The 16,320-nt window shown below is 52.5% G+C and overlaps 1 protein-coding gene and 1 non-coding gene across 3 annotated transcripts; one reads left to right on the plus strand and one right to left on the minus strand.

The window, feature by feature from the left end:
* The first annotated feature begins 9,621 nt into the window (after positions 1 to 9,621).
* Positions 9,622 to 15,265, plus strand: TMEM18 (transmembrane protein 18). 2 transcript variants are annotated; one of them, XR_007500860.1, is made up of 6 exons: positions 9,622 to 9,704; positions 10,492 to 10,612; positions 12,065 to 12,119; positions 13,827 to 13,920; positions 14,004 to 14,259; positions 14,369 to 15,265. XR_007500860.1 is itself a non-coding variant. In XM_049784278.1 (5 exons), exons 1-5 carry the CDS (start codon positions 9,627 to 9,629, stop codon positions 14,094 to 14,096), a joined length of 441 nt encoding a protein of 146 aa, XP_049640235.1. In that variant the 5' UTR covers positions 9,622 to 9,626; the 3' UTR covers positions 14,097 to 15,265. The 2 variants fall into 2 exon arrangements, 1 of the variants encoding a protein (XP_049640235.1); XM_049784278.1 differs by having other exon boundaries at positions 14,004 to 15,265.
* Positions 15,266 to 15,606: 341 nt separating this feature from the next.
* Positions 15,607 to 15,711, minus strand: LOC126025317 (U6 spliceosomal RNA). Its single transcript, XR_007501339.1, has one exon. It is a non-coding gene; the product is annotated as a U6 spliceosomal RNA (small nuclear RNA).
* Between the last annotated feature and the right edge of the window lie 609 nt (positions 15,712 to 16,320).

Raw genomic sequence — 16,320 nt, forward strand, 5'->3', positions numbered from 1 at the left:
GCTGAGCTCCCTCTTTGCTCTTTGACCCCCAAGGGGAAGGCTTGCCCAGCCCTGCAGGTGGAGAGGAGAGGAGAGAGCCCTGCTGCTCATCGGCCAGAGACGGAGTGCTGCCAGGGTTTTGATGCCTCTGCACAATGGGGGCTGCGCCAGAACCCAGGTGAAGTGGAACCTGGTAAGTGGGATCTGGTACAGCGAGACCTAGTACAGTGGGATCTGGTACAGTAGGATCTGGTACAGTGGGAACTGGTAGAGTATAATCAGTATAGTGTGATCTGGTACACTGGGGTCTGATACAGTGAGACCTAGTACAGTGGGATCTGGGACACTGGAATCTGGTGCATGAGATCTGGCACAGTGGGACCTGGTACAGTGAGAACTGGTACATTGGGATCTGGTACAGTGGGACCTGGTAAGTATAATCAGTATAGTGTGATCTGGTACAGTGAGACCTAGTACAGGGGGATCTGGTACATTGGGTCTGGTACACTGGGATGTTACAGTAGGACCTGATACAGTGGGATCCGGTACAGTGAGACCTGCAGTGGGATCTGGTACAGTAAGACCTAGTACAGTGGGATCTGGTACACTGGGTCTGGTACACTGGGATCTGGTACAGTGGAACCTGGTATAGTGGGATATGGTACACTGGGATTTGGTACAGTGAGACCTGCAGTGGGATCTGGTACAGGAGACCTAATAAAGTGGGACCTGGTAGAGTATAATCGGTACTGTGGAACCAGGTTCAATGGGACTTGTACAGGGAATGTAAAGGGATCCGTACAGTGGCCCCTAGTTCAGTAGAATGTGGCTCTGTGGGACCTGATACAGGACGTGGCCAGAGACTGGGCACAGTGGGATCCAGAAGAAACGTCTTACTGAGACCAGCATTGGCGTGTGGCTGCAGCGAGGTGGCAGTCCTGGTCTGTGGTGTGGGAGTGTGGACACAGGCCTCTCCTTCTCCCCCGGCCTGTGGAGGAACTGGAGCCCCGGAACTAGTCGGCCCTGCTCTGGCACTTCCGCCAGGCTCTTCTCTCCGTTCCTGCCCGAGCGAGCGCCAGCCCTTCTAGGCCACTCCTTGGGCTGCCCAGGTTTGGCCTTGCTGACTCAGGAACAGGACCCAGGTTGCACAACGGAGCCCCCACATGGTTGGTTCTGTGGTGTCCTTCCAGGGCTCAGGCAGGCTGTGCTGTCTGGTTCCCGACTCCAGGATGCTCAACCTCTGTCCCTCCACTCCCTGTCTCCCCCGCCCCCTCTGCTCCTCCTCTCCCCATCTCATCTCTCCTCCTTTTCCTTCCCCTCTCTGTCCTCCACCTTCTCCTTCCTCACCTGATTGGCCTGCCTCGTCCTTGCCCATCCAGCCCTCCATTCCCCTAGTCACATCCCCCTGTGCATACCTCACAAGCCTCCTCAAACTTGCTGCCCACCCCTCTTGGCAGGACATGCCCAGGACTGAGGCATCTCCATTCCTGGGGGCGAGTCTTGGCTCCACACCTCCCAGAGTTCTCAGGGGTTCAGGAGGAGAAGCTGCCATCCAGGGTGGGATGTGGGGCCATCGGGCGACGCCCTCACCTGCAGAAACTGAGGTGCTCTGCACTGGGACAAGGGCAGCCATGGCTGAGAGTCTGAGCCTGGTCAATGCCCTGGGGGGAGGCACAGCAGCTGAGAAGCACAGACAAGGTCCTGCCCGCTGTGGGGGCAGCAGTGTGGGGTCTGTAGGCCTTTGGGGGGTGCTTGGTGCTGGATGGGGCTTCGTGGGACCAGTGGTGGAGCCCTAAGGGGTGCTGCCCCCCTCTCCGTTTCCAGATCAAAACTGAGCACCCTGCCCTGCCCGCACCGACACGTGGGCACCCCCTGCCTTGTTTCCATGCCCAGGACGGGTGGTTGCACTAATGCACCAGGGGCGCAGGGAGGGGTCTGGGCGCTGGAGCCCAACGAAGAGCATTATTCCAGGCCTCTTCCTGCAGCAGACTGGTCCACTGGGCATACAGCATGCTCCAGTTACTGTGCACAGCCACGGGCAGCTCTGGCTCGTCAATGATGCAGCAGGAGGAGGTACGTGAGGGGCCTGGGGTTGCCTCCTGTCCCCTCTGCTGCCCTGGTCTGGTCCGGCTCTGTCTCCCTGCCTCTCTCCTCACTTGGGCCCAGGCTCCATCCTCAGGCCACTGTGCCAGCACTGCTACTGGAGCTGGCATTATTGGTGGAGAGTGTGGGCTGACTCAATGATCCAGGGACAGGGAAGGAAAGTCACCCTCCCCTGCCTCTTTTATTTTTGTCACTGACAAGTCACATTTATTGTCAAAATAATTTTCCCAATTATAAGTTTATAAGAATAGATTTATTTGATTTGACATAGGGCTTCAACATATTTTTATCTTATTTCAGATATGACAAGAAGATAATCAACGTACTTGGTATATTTTAACCTATATAAGGTTACCCCAGGCCCCAGCCCCAAGCCCAGGATGGGGGCAGCACTAGGAGGGACAGGGCACAGGGCAGGGGAGAGTAGGACTGAGACAGGGGCTGAGTCACAGGTGTGGGGTCCAAGCATGTTCCAGACAGTACCTGGCAAAGAAGCCAACTGAGAAGAAGCCTGCAGCCCTGGAAGAAGGTACTCTCCTCTCTCTCTCTCTCTCTCTCTCTCTCTCTCTCTCTCTCTCTCTCTCTCTATCTCTCTCTCTCTGCCTCTTTCCCTTTTCTCTCTCACACACACCTCTCTCCTCTCCCTCTTCTCTCCTTTTTCCTCTTTCACCTTTCTCTCTCCCTCTCTCTCTTCTCTCTCTCTCTCACACCTCTCCTCTCCCTCCTCTCTCCTCTTTTCCTCTTTCACCTTTCTCTCTCCCTCTCTCCCTTCTCCCTCTCTCTCTCACTCTCTCTCTCACACCTCTCCTCTCCCTCCTCTCTCCTCTTTTCCTCTTTCACCTTTCTCTCTCTCCCTCCCCTACCTCTCTTTCTCTCCTCCCTGCTGGCCCTTTAACCACCAAGGTCATATAATCTCCTTGCAAAGAGTTGTCCAATGGGTGGGAGGGAGATGGTGAGTGAGTGAGTGAGTGAGTGAGGCTGGGTGGAGCAGCAGGGAGCTTGGGTCCTGCAGAGGGACCTGTGAGGATGGAACAGATTGGATCAGCAGCCCAAGAGCCAGTGTCCATGGGAGTGGGCCTGGTTCTCATGCCCGGATAAGCTCAGGCTCAGGGTGCAGGAAATGAGCTCTGTAACCAGCAGTAGAACTGGCTCAGAACTCAGATCTGACTGCAGTTGGGCTCATGAGCAGACCAACTCCCAGCCCCCACAAAGAGGCACCCAGGCTCACACCTGCCAGCTGCAAAGTGGGGGTTTGCATGTGGACAGCAGGTTGTGTTCTGGTCATGACCAGGATACCTCATACAGTTAGGGCTAAGACGGGGTTCCCTTCAAACCTGCACCCACCTCAAACCTGTGAGGATGAGCCCCCACCCCCCAATTCTGGTTCAGGGAGGGCTTGGCAGCGCTGATATCCTGGGTGACCCACTTGAAGTCTCTCGATGAAATGGTTCTGATGGGTATTTCCACGTTAGTCTCCACAAGGACCTGCCCCTTGGACGTGAAAGTGTGGAGGGCCAAGGGCTGTGGAAGAAACTCTCCGAGGATTTGAGTGCAGCCTTGGGACTGCACGTGGAGCCAGCTAGAGTCACAGCCCGGTGCCAACAGCAGGTGTCTCCTCAGTCAGGCCACCCATGAGTGAAGCAGATATTGCCACAGAACTCTCCGATCAATATTTTGATAACTGTACTTCGAAAGCACTGGCTTCCTTTAAGGTCCTCTTATTGACTTTTGTACCTTCCTTGAAAGCTTTATCTAGACTGACCAGGGAGGTAGGTGCTGTAAGGACCTTGGGTGCCTGTTCTGAGGGGGAAACCTGGAGGTTGGAGCTTACGGATCTGGCCCCAGGAGAGGTCCCGGTGGGGCAGAGGGCACATAGGGCAGTGTAATCTCCAGGTCACCAGGGGCCATAAAAATGCTAAAGAAAGTATGTCTCCTTGTGTGTGCCTCGGGGAACTCACACCGGGCAACACCAGCAGCCACGTGTGGGCTGAGAGGAGGAAAGATGGCATAGGAACACAAAGGCTGGCCAGGCAGCTCCACCAGGAGCCATGGGCTTACTGACGGGGATGAGCAGAGCCCATGCACGGGTATGAGTGTGAAGGTACACTCCTGTGAGTGAAGAGCCAGCTCAGAGGGCATGAGTGTGAAGTCACACTGAGGGTGTGTGAAGAACCCACTCATGAGCATGAGTGTGAAGTCACACTTGAGGATATAAGTGTGAAGAACACAGCAGAGGGGATGAGTGCAGAACAAGGCTCACAGCAGACTGCAGATGCAGATGTAGAGATGGGCACAGAGGTGGGTGTGGAGCCCACCCCCTTGTCCTCACCCTGCAGTCCCCATTACCTGTGAGGGTACAGGTGGCTGCCCTGAGTGGATACTGCCCTGGCTCCTCTCCAGCCCAGCTGGGCATGTGGCCCATCCATGAGACAGAACGAAGGCCAGACATTTGGAACCATCTCACGGCAACCCAGAGACCCAGCACTAGGCAGGTGCCTTCTGTCCCTTTCAGCTCTTGTGCTTCCATGTCCCCATGCAGGACATGGGGAGTGATGTCTCCCGTGTGTTGCCACTTGGGCCCAACACCACCCCTGGGTTCGTTTTGCTCCCCACTGTAACCAGTTCCTCTGAGGCCCGCACACCTGCTTATGAAGCAAACTGGCTTCCTCCTTGCTGGTGAATGATTGACCTGTCAGGCCCGAATGAGTTCCGTGAGAGAGCCAAGCACTTCCTGGCAGTGCAGGAATCAGAGCACTACAGAGCAGTGTCCTGTCTCAGGAAGGGAGTCTTGTTCGAGCCTGCAGGCACAAATGAGGCAGGGGTCAGTTTCTGGTCAGCATTCAAATAGAGTGTCCAGACGGGGGAGGGGGGGCAGAGACTCTCAGAGTGTCTCAGTTGGTCACATCATCACGAGAGCTGCCTGGACACAGGCTTTAGAGAGGGTGAGGAAAAGGTGAATGTTTTGGGAAAATCCCCTAAATTCATGGTGGGGACAAAGTGCAAACAAAATTGCAGAGTGACAGGTCAGTCTTAGGTCTCAGCCAGAGTGGGACTCACATCAGTTACTGTCTCATGCTCCACACGAGGGAGAGGAAGCCTTACCCTCAACCGCACATGAGGGCAATATACCTCACACCAAATGAGATGGGACACTCTACCTCACACTCACATGAGACGGGATGCTGTACCTCGTGAGGGAGGAGACATTGTACCTCACACCCGGTGAGGGAAGGGACATGATATCTCACACTCCACATGGAGGAGACAGTGTGCTTCACACCCCACATGAGAGTTTGCTATACCTCACATCTCATAAGAGAGGGTTCTCTGTACCTCACACCCCACAGGATGGTAGCCATTTGTCCTTTACACCCTATGTGAGGAGATACTGTATTTCACACCACACGTAAGGGGACACTACACCTCACTCTTCACACGAGGGAGGGGACAACTGTACCTTACACTGTGCCTCTGTTGAACCTCACACATAAGATAAGGGAGAGGATGCTGTGTTTCACGTCCAAATTGTGCAAGAGAGATTTCCATCACAGAATAGTTTTGTGCAGTTTATCTAAAATTTAAATTGGGGGGGGGATAAAATAAAATTTAAATTTACTAAGCACATTTTTTATGGTTTTTGGGCCACACTCAGTGATGCTCAGGGGTTACTTCTGGCTAGGGGGACCACATGGGACACCGGAATTTGAATCACCCTCAGTCCTGGATCGGCTGCATGCAAGGCAAACACCCTACCACTGTGCTGTCACTCCGGCCCCTTCTAAGCACATTTCTCTTACTAATCCTTGAAACTTTTCTCAGGAATTGAAAAAAAATTTTAACATCTTTTTAAACAATGAATATTTAAAACGCACCAACCATATAAACATATTTGAGAGAGGAAGAGACACAAAGGAAGAGAAATTATGTGATTCGCAGACTGGAATGTGTCCATGAGAGAAGATTTAGTTAAACCAACAACAGAATGCGCTTCCAGGAACCCTGTGTACAGAAAGATGCTGACACACCTGAACATGTCGCTGTCCATGAACTGGTAGGATGTATGTTGGAGCACATGGCTGACTCTTGCAGTATTGGTGTTGCTTCCAGCATTGCTGGAAACTTGTGGTTCTGTGGATGAGACACGGTTGCAGGACAATCTTCCGCAGCTCCACGGGGTCAAGGAACTTATTGTGACTTTTGCTTTACCTGTGGTTCCATAATTTCCAGAGCAGAAGTGTTTACTTTGTCACATGAACATGTCTCTTTGGTACACATCAAAATTGGAGATCAAGTGTCATCTGGTGACCAGTTCTAGAACTGCAGCTTGACATCCTGTTTCAGGAAGAGGGCAGGAAGGCAAGTGACAGGGAAGCAGGTGCGCCTCCCTGTGGGAATCTGAGGGAGATGGAATATGAACAAGGAAGCCTCCAAGGAGGCTCTGAGCTAGTGACCACAGGAAGCTCTTCAGACAATCATCTGGTGAGTAGAGAAGAGCGACACTGGACCCATTTTTTCACTGTTGTTATGAGACTGCAATAGGAATGACAAAGCTTTGAAACCACCGAGGGTACCCATGGGCATATTTTGAAAGGACTTTGTATGGAAAAGATCATTTTATATATATATTATAGCCATGTAATTAAATAATACGCACTGCATTTTGTTGTGCTTTTATGTATGCAATAAAAGTTTCATTTAAGGAGGCCAAGCGATAGCACAGTAGGTAGGGCATTTGCTTTGCATGCAGCTGACCTGGATTCAACCCCCGGCATCCCATATATATGGTCCCCTCTGCAGGAGTAATTTTTGAGCATAGAGGCAGGAGTAACCCGAGCACCACCAGGTGTGGACCCTCCCCTCCTCCTCCCAAAAAAGAAAAACAAGAAGTTTCACTTAAGGAAATAAGAGGGAGAGAGAATATGCAGGTTTCTCTAGGGTGGAGTCAGGACACCCCATAAATTAAAAAGAAAGCAATCACACATCTCAGGCTAAGATAAGGGTGGCCCTCTGAATAGGATGCATTGTCTTTTTGTTTAAAGGCTCAGGACTATATGGGATGCTGGAAATCAAACCTGGGTTGACCGCCGCATGCAAGGCAAATGCCCTATCAGCTGTACTATTTGCTCTGAGCCAGCTTTTTTTTTTTTTTGAGATTTTGGAATTGAGCCAGTTACATTTGTTGACAGTGGCAGAGAAAGCACCAGCTCACAGTTGATGGGAAGTTGGCATGTGACAGTAGCTTAGAGGTTTATCCTGGCTCAGCGCTCAGAAATCACTCCGGAGAGATAGCATGGAGGTAAGGCGTTTGCCTTGCAATCAGAAGGTCGGTGGTTCAAATCCTGGCATCCCGTATGGTCCCCTGAGCCTGCCAGGACCGATTTCCGAGCATAGAGCCAGGAGTAACCCCTGAGCGCTGCCAGGTGTGACCCAAAAACAAACAAACAAACAAAATCGCTTCTGGTAGGCTCGGGGACCATATGGGATGCTGGGATTCGAACCACTATCCAAATGCCCTACCTCCATGCTATCTCTTCAGCCCCTTGATAGTTGAGTTTTCAGTATATATTTCAACACCAATCCCATCACCAGTGCACTTACACTGGCATCTCCATCCACTGCCTGTCACCTTGGCAAACACAATAATGTCCCATGGAGGCCGGAGAGATAGCATGGAGGTAAGGCGTTTGCCTTGCAATCAGAAGGTCGGTGTTTCGAATCCTGGCATTCCATATGGTCCCCTGAGCCTGCCGGGAGAAAACTCAGAAGTGATTTCTGAGCATGGAGCCAGGAGTAACCCGAGTGCTGCTGGGTGTGACCCAAAAACAAAAAAAATGTTCCATGATTTCATCTTAGAGCTCATGTTTTCAGAGTTGTTGTCAGTGCTGTGAGTGAACAGCTATGCCACTCTCCCTCTACCCAAATATTACCGAAGCCCAGACTCCTATTGCCCATTACTTCCCTTTCTCATCTTCCTCCCACGTCCCTTGATTTCTTCTCTATCCTTCTGCTCCCTAGGCTCTTGGGTCAAGGGTGATCTAGGCATCTCCCCTTTACTACATTATATTTCCTAAAACAATTATATATATATATATATCTATATATGTATTATATATATACCCTATGGGTCTTTCTTCTTCTGGCTTACTTTACTCAGCACAGAATTTTGTAGTTTCAACCAGGCTGTGGCAAATTGCACTATTTCCTCGTTCCTTGAAGCTGCCATAGTATATGTTTTATCCACTGCATATATGTACATTTTCATAATCCATCTGTCATTGGAAACCTAGGTTGATCTCATATATTAGCTATTGTACTCAGTGCAGCAATAAAAATGGCATAGACGTGTTCTTTTGGATGAATGTTCTTAAGTCCTGGGGATAGATACCAAAAGGTGGGTCAAAATTCTAAGTTTAGTGTGCACTCTCCAAAGTACTTTTCACAGGGGTTGAACCAGAAAACATTCCCACCAGCAGTGGACATGTTCCTTTTTTGCTACATCCCTGCCAGCAGCAGCAGCAATGTTTCTACTATTTTTGATAGGTTCTATTCTCACTGGTGTGAGGATTCTCATTGCCTTGGTTTGGATTTCCCTAATGATGAGTCATGCTGAGCGGTTGCCTGATGCCAATCCACTTTTCTTCCTCTGAGAACACATTGATCCACTGTTGACAAAACTAAACAACAGTTAGCATGACCTGGATTTGCTCCTATTGGGAAAATCAGTGCCAACCCTAATCGATCTTTAGATCGTTGCCTTGGTTGCAGGAAGGTTAAGTTTACTGATGTTCACGGATGGATGAGGCATCATGAAGACAGAAGGCGGCGTCTCCTTCAGAGCAGGTCCTAGGATAACTCAGGGTCCTCCCATAAGGGCCCCAGATGCTTTGCACGGCTGATGCCGGGCAGCTTCCTTGCGGGGCCACTTTCTGATCTCCAGGGCTCCCGCCTGCCGGAATGTTTGAGGAAGAAGAGCCCAGACCAAGCGGTCTCTTCACCTTCCCTCTGCAGGCCTGTGGATCACCCCAGGTGGGCAACAAGCCGGTGCACGACAGGCCCCCCGATTTCGAGCACGTCTTCGCTTCACGGCTTTCAGATCTTTCCCTACGTGAGTCCTGCCTGTCGCCAAGGACGCGGCGCGTCTGCCGCCTCACGCGTGCCCAGCGCCAGGATCCTGCGCCCTCGCCCCAAAGGAACCAGCACTCCCGAGCACTTCCCAGTGCCAGCGAGTGCGGCTACTGGGCCCCGAAGAGCGAGCCCGGCCGGGGCCACCTCCTCCTCCTCCAGGCCCGGCCCGGCTCCGTGGGCGCCACTCCCGGGGCCCTGCAGGGCTGGGCCGGGCCTGACCTGGGCCAGGGGCTCTTTCTCTCCGGCAGGCGGCGGGGCCGGGCGCGAGGCAGGCTTCGCCCCGCCAAGACGAGCGGGAAACGCGGCGTCGGGGCGGGGCCAGCGCCCAGGCCGAGCCCAGATCTCGCGAGACTCGGGGACCGGCGTCCCTCCCGGCCGCGCGGGGCTCGCGAGAGGCGCTCCTCAGGCCGGCGGTGGCAATGGCGGCCGGCCCCGGGGCGCCGCCGTCGCCCTTCTCGGTCGGCTCTTTCCCCGTCAGCATTCCCGCCGTCATCCGGGTAACTCGCCGCTTCCGGGCGCGGCAGCCTCGGGCGGGCGGGCGGCGCGGGACGGAGGCGCGCGGCGGCGCGGGGCGGGGCCGGGGCCGTGTGGGCGGGGCCAGGCAGAGGCGGGGCCTGCGTGGTGGGCGGGGCCCGGTGGGCGGACCGAGACGTGGGCCAGGCCGTGTCTGGGCGGGGCGTGCGTGGGCGGGGCCTCGTGGGCGGCGGCCTCGGGCGGGCGGTAGGGCCTGGCCTAGCCCAGAGCTGGGCCCGGCTGTCTAGAGCGGTGCTTGGAACCCGTGCCGTGTCCTTGACCGGGAGTGTGTGCCCGGCCCGTGCAGCCTGCTTGTCCCGCCGTCCCTCACTGCCCTTGGCTCCCTCGGGTGGGCCCAGACAGCCCCGCCGCACCGCTGTGCTGAGCGTGGGGTGGGACGGGCAGGCGCACTTCTCTGTGTCTTGTTCCCGTGGGGCCCTGTCCAGGGGCTGCTGGACGTCCCTCGAGCCCACGGACCCTGCGGTTTCCCAAGCTCGAGACGGTTCCCGCGCCCGCCTTGGGTCTGTGGGAGCCCCCGAGGGTGGTCCTGAATGGGCCCTTTACCACCTGGGGACGGTGATCTTGGGGTCCTGCCCAGGCCACAGCAGTGCTAGGCCTCACACAGAGCTGGCGTCGCGGGCACTTCGGGTGAACGCAGAGAAGAGACCCTCTGCAGGGACCCTGGCGGGCGTGTGGCTCCCGTGGGGCCCTGACGTGGGGGAGATGGCTGCCCAGCCTGCTGTGATGAACCCACATGTCACCCCTCTGCAGGAAACAGACTGGACGGAGCCGTGGCTCCTGGCACTGGCCGTCTTCCACGTCTTCTGCCTGCTGCTCACCTGCTTCTCCACCCAGAGGTACCATCTGCAGGTGGGGCACTTCCTGTGCCTGGGTGAGTGAGGCATACACGGGGGTTGGGGGGGCATGCGTCCTTCCCTCAGTCCCCCGGGCAGGGACTTGCTTGGACAAGTCTGCAGTTGCCTGGTCACATGCTTGCTGGCTTTGTTCTGGGGACCTGGGACCAGGCACCCTGTCCTGGTACAGGAGGCATCTTGGGAGCTGAGCTTGGTGCTGCTGCTGGGGAGGGGCGTGCTGAGCTGCCGGCTGCCCTTTTGGAGGGGTGTTGGACAGAGCTGTGGTGGCGAGGAGCTGAGCGGTATTTCTGGTTGAAGCAAGATGGCAAAGGTCAGTGGGGCATTGATGTGCTGAGGCAGGGCCAGACTGAGGCCTGGGCGTCAACATGGTGCCAGGATGGTCATGACAACATAGGTCCCAGCACCTGATGCTGAGGGGCCGACAGTCGGAGAGTTCAGCCTTTCTTTTGAGCGGCAAGGGCTGTGTTGGGAAAGATGTGCCAGGGCCACCAGCACTAAAAACTGACTCTACCTGCTCTACAGAGAGTGCTTGGTGAGACTGTCTGTCTGCCTACCTGCCACTGGGAACTTGGCCTCTTGCATGGCCAGACCCAGAACAGATGTGAGCCAGGGGAGGAGGGAGTCTGGCCTTCTAGAAAGCTGAGGGGCCACTGGGCTGTTGGCCATTTATGTGTGGAGGATGCAGCCAGGAGCCTGCTGTGTGTTGCCCGGGGCTGGCCAGGCTCTGGTGGCACAGGGAGCCCCAAGTGCAGGCTCTAGGCGGCCTTGCCGAGAAAGGGGACGTGGATCTGTGACTACACATCCATAAACAGATCTCATGGGGACCGCTGATGTCTTCAGGCTCCTGTGCCTGACTGGCCACCTGGGTTTCAGGTGTCTGCTCAACCCTTCCTTTGTGTAGTCTGCCCTGAGCACCCCTGTGTGCTGGTAACATGCTCTCCACCTGTCTCATGAGTCTATCGACTGCTGTTTCTGTAACTCCTGTGTGATGCTCCTGCTTGCTGGTCCTTCAGTATCTGACTTGTTCAACAGGCGCAGGCCCTACTTCCCTGCCACCAGCTGCAATGTGGGCTCCCCACTGACCCCCGAGTGCTGACCATTGGGTGCTAAGTCACATCTTTGTGGTTCATCTGTTCTCAAGCCATTGTCAGATTGGGGGGGGGGTTGTTGTTGCTTTTCACACAGCTTAGTGCTTCTAAGTACTGCCTCTGACACTTCACTCAGGGGCACATTGACCTGATCTCAGTCCTAAGGCCCCAGGAGTTGTCCCCAGGTTCTGTGTTCAGGGGCCTGTGTATTATATCGCCTGTCAATGGGCAAATTGAATCCATATATAGTTTTACCTCTGTTACTTCAGAAGTAGAAGTAGATATTCTATTTCTCGTTCCACCCTATGTTCTCTTGTGAAGATTGTGTTAGAGCGAATATTCATGTTGAATCCTCATACATGGTTTATTTGTGTTTTCTAGTCATTCTGGTCTATTGTGCTGAATACATCAATGAAATGGCGGCCATGAACTGGAGGTGGGTCTGGCTTCCTGTCCATCGAGCTGTGGTTTGGGGGTGTCCCACCTAGATTCAGGAACATCTAGTAGCCAAGTCCAGGGGACAGGTCCATAGAGTCATTGGTCTGGGTGGCTGGACACTGGGAGACCATATCCCTGCTCTTGAAGGCCCATCTTTTTCCTGCAGCCCTGGGCTCCATTCTAACCCTGGACCTCAAACCTGAGGGAGATTTGGAGGCCCCAGCTTGCTTCCCTATGTGTTTTCTTTCTCTCTTTCTCTCTCTCTCTTTCTCCTTTCTTTCTTTCTTTCTTTCTTTCTTTCTTTCTTTCTTTCTTTCTTTCTTTCTTTCTTTCTTTCTTTCTTTCTTTCTTTCTTTCTTTCTTTCTTTCTTTCTTTCTTTCTCTTTCTTCCTTCCTTCCTTCCTTCCTTCCTTCCTTCCTTCCTTCCTTCCTTCCTTCCTTCCTTCCTTCCTTCCTTCCTTCCTTCCTTTCTTCCTTTCTTTCTTTCTTTTCTTTTCTTTCTCTCTCTCTCTTTCTTTCTTTCTTTTTTTTGTTTTTTGGGCCACACCTGGTAACGCTCAGGGGTTACTCCTGGCTATGCACTCAGAAGTTGCTCCTGGCTTGGGGGACCATATGGGACACCGCGGGATCGAACCGAGGTCCGTCCAAGGCTAACACAGGCAAGGCAGGCACCTTACCTTTAGCGCCACTGCCCGGCCCCTCTCTCTTTCTTTCTTCTTTCTTTCTTTCTTTCTTTCTTTCTTTCTTTCTTTCTTTCTTTCTTTCTTTCTTTCTTTCTTTCTTTCTTTCTTTCTTTCTTTCTTTCTTTCTTTCCTTCCTTCCTTCCTTCCTTCCTTCCTTCCTTCCTTCCTTCTTTCTCTTTCTTTTTTCTTTCTTTTCTTTCTTCACCTGATGGTGTTCATGGGTCACTCCTGGCTCTGGTTCTGCACTCAGGAATCACTCCTGGCAGACATGGGAAACTATATGGGAAGCTGGCAATTGAATCTCTGTTGGCCGCATGCAGGGAAAACACCCTTCTGTACTGTCCCTCTGGTTCTTGTCCTGTGTCTTTGAGTGAGACATTTTGTCCCTGGAAGATGAGTCCTGCCAAGCAGGGACCCACCTGTGGCCCTCTGCCCTGGCCCAGCCCAGAGATTATCACCGATTGACAGCACTGCCCATGAGAGGGTTTCATGCACAGCCCTCATCATGCCAGCTCAGCATTGGGTACCAGCTCTCAGATTCAGACTGTGAGTTTTCCTTTATACTGTGAGAGATCTTTGGTACCTGCTGTCTTTCATTTCACTTAGTGAACCCCCGCCCCCCAGCTTCCTCCACGCAATCACCATTGTGTCCGCCACTGGCTTCCACTCTCTTTGCCTTCCCATTGGGCTGAGCCACCCCATCTTCTCAGCCTCCCTCTCTGTGAAGATGGGTGCTGATGGAGGTGAATGGGCCAACATACAAGCACGGCCATTGCTGTGACATGTCCGACCACAGCTGAGCTTGACCTGATCAGGTCCTGTCCTGCTGAGATCTTGTATACTGGGCACTGCCACTGACCAAGAGGAGGTTGGCAGGTAGGTGATGATGGTGACAGGTGGTGGCATCTCTGTTCTGTTGTGGTGAACTTGTCTCTGGTACAGCATTCTAGGACCCTCTGTTAGGTAGAACATGACAATGAGATGCTGCACCTGCCCAGTAATTGGGATTTTTCTCCAAACAGGTTATTTTCCAAGTACCAGTATTTTGACTCGAAGGGCATGTTCATTTCTCTGGTGTTCTCCGCACCGCTGCTGCTCAATGCCATGATCATTGTGGTATGTACTGGCAGGTTCTGATGTTTGGGTTGGTCTCTGCATGTGTTCCTAGGGCTTAGTGTGTTTACAAAATTTGTTTCTAGATCCTCTGGGTTCGCAAGACTCTAACGGTGATGACTGACCTGAAGAAGGTCCAGGAGAAGAGGAGGCGACAGCGGCAGAGGAAAGAAGACTAGAAGCTGAGCTCCTGTCCTCACCTCGCTGCAATTTCTTTAGTGTTTGTGTTTTGAGCCCTTCCCTGACTCACAGCTGTGACGGTGACGCTCTTCTGTACACAGCACTCTCACTCTCAGTCCTTGACTCTCCTCCCGGGTGCTGAGCTGCTCCCACCTCAGACTTGTGAGTCGAGCCCTGTGTCCTGCATCTCCCTTGCTCTGTTGGCACTCATGTCATTAGAATACAGTGCTCTGGGTGCAGCACTTCCTGTCTCTCTGTTTTGGTCTTGCAGGTGAACCCCCAATGCCCAGAGCAGCTCCCAACACAGAGTGTACTCTTCCCTTACAGCGTGAGGGATGCTGGAGGGGGTTCGTCAAACCTCAGGTCTTCTAATGTGCGGACAGTCATACCTTTCTGTCAGTGGTAGGCACAGAGGCAGTGCCTGCAACTTTGTCTGGGTTTCAGCGCGAGGCTGCAGATGAAGTGGTTCGAATCATCACCTCCATTTCATTCCTCCGTGAAGCATGTGCTTCAGATTTTAAAAAGATGATCTGTGTCCAACCTTGTACAGCTAGCAACTTGAAATTGTATGTTGAAGTCGTAACTTATTGTTGTAAGGTGGCACTGTGACAGGCTGTAGCAGGAAGTCTTGAAATCCAGGTAAAGATGCTCATAAGTAATGTAAGCTCTTCGTGGGGACTCAAGACTATTGTGTGTGTGGGAGGCTGGCATCAGATTGCACTTCCCAGTGAGCCTTGGAGGCACCTTCCAATATGTCTCCTGAATGTTGACTTTCATGTTTGGAGTTGATGGAATCTCCTAGATCGGTTTCTTGTCCACTCTGAAGGTTTTCCCTTGACTTGTCAACTTTTAGTATTGAGCATAAAGGACATTAAATTGTGACATTAGATTTTTTTTTTATGTCTTATGCAGCTTGTGTTTTCTTTCCTTTTACTTTTTTTTTTTTTTTTTTTTTTTACTTTATTTAAACACCATGGTTTCTGGAATTCCATATTGTAACACCAATCCTGCCACCATTGTAACATTCCTGCCATCATTGTCCCTGGGTCTCACCCACCCGCAAGCCAACACCCCTTGACAGACATGAAATAATGTACTTTGCTTGTTTACAACTAAGTGGTATTAGAATTACTGAAAAAAAAATTCAAAAGAAAATTTGTGAAAATTGCATCATCTTACAGTGGGGTCATTCTGTGTTATGGTTTTGCTTGTTAGTGTTTAGTGGCTTCTGTGTTACTTTGACATCTGATTTGGTGCCTTCCTACTGGGGTTTCAGTATTGAAAAGTTGAGTGTGACATAGCCACAGACTTTATAAATTCTAGGATCCGTGTAGTCTGAGTTTTAGGAGGTTGGATTGGGAGCTACTGTGCAGCTCTGCTCAGGATCATCTTGGGACATGCTGCTGTGACCTCAGAAGTGTCGAAGAAAGGCTGACCAGAGTGTGTGCAAGAGTGGAGGGGCGGGAAGAGGGTCCTGCCCTGCACTGTGGGCAAGGTGGCTGTACTCAGCCTCTTCTGGAACACTTCACGAATTTGCATGTCATCCTTGCATAGGGGCTATACTGATCTTCTGTGTATCATTTCAATTTTAGTAGAAGCGAGCACTGTGCTCAACCTCTTACTCTTCCATTGGCAAGAATTGCCTCAGGAAGAGTGGTAGGACCCATTTCCATAGACAGTGATGTCATTGACAATTCTGGTAAGTGACTCAGCATGTGACCTGGGCCCTTTCCTCCTCTTCTGTGTCTGCAGGATTTCGAACAGGCACTTGGCATTTTCACAGAATCTTATGTTTTTTCCCTGTGGAGCAAGTTTCTGTCAGGTGATGGCAGTGCTTTTTCTGCCTTTGCAGGGGTCACTGTCCCTGTGACAGTAATGGGTGACCGTGGCCTGTGAGGTAACTGAGTGAGCATGAGCTCTGGGTGGGAGGGGGTTGGTTGATGACTAGGATGGAACATCGTCTTAGAACGGATTGAGGAAGGAGACAGGGCATTTTGAATGTCCAAACTGTCTCATTTGGGTTGATTGCTGTGGAGTAAAATGTGTATTTAATTCCACAAAGCATTCCCTCAAAGCACATTTGATTTTTGGAGTTGGGGAGCAGGAGTTTAGGCCACAAGGGCAGCCTCAGGAGGGTTGGCTGGCCCCACCTGTGTCTGCACTGGGCACTTTTAGGGACAGAGTGGTAGAGACACACTGTGGTTCCCCTGTGCAGATGGCTCC

This window comes from Suncus etruscus, chromosome 12, assembly GCF_024139225.1.
Source record: "Suncus etruscus isolate mSunEtr1 chromosome 12, mSunEtr1.pri.cur, whole genome shotgun sequence".
Classification (NCBI taxonomy): Eukaryota; Metazoa; Chordata; class Mammalia; order Eulipotyphla; family Soricidae; genus Suncus; species Suncus etruscus.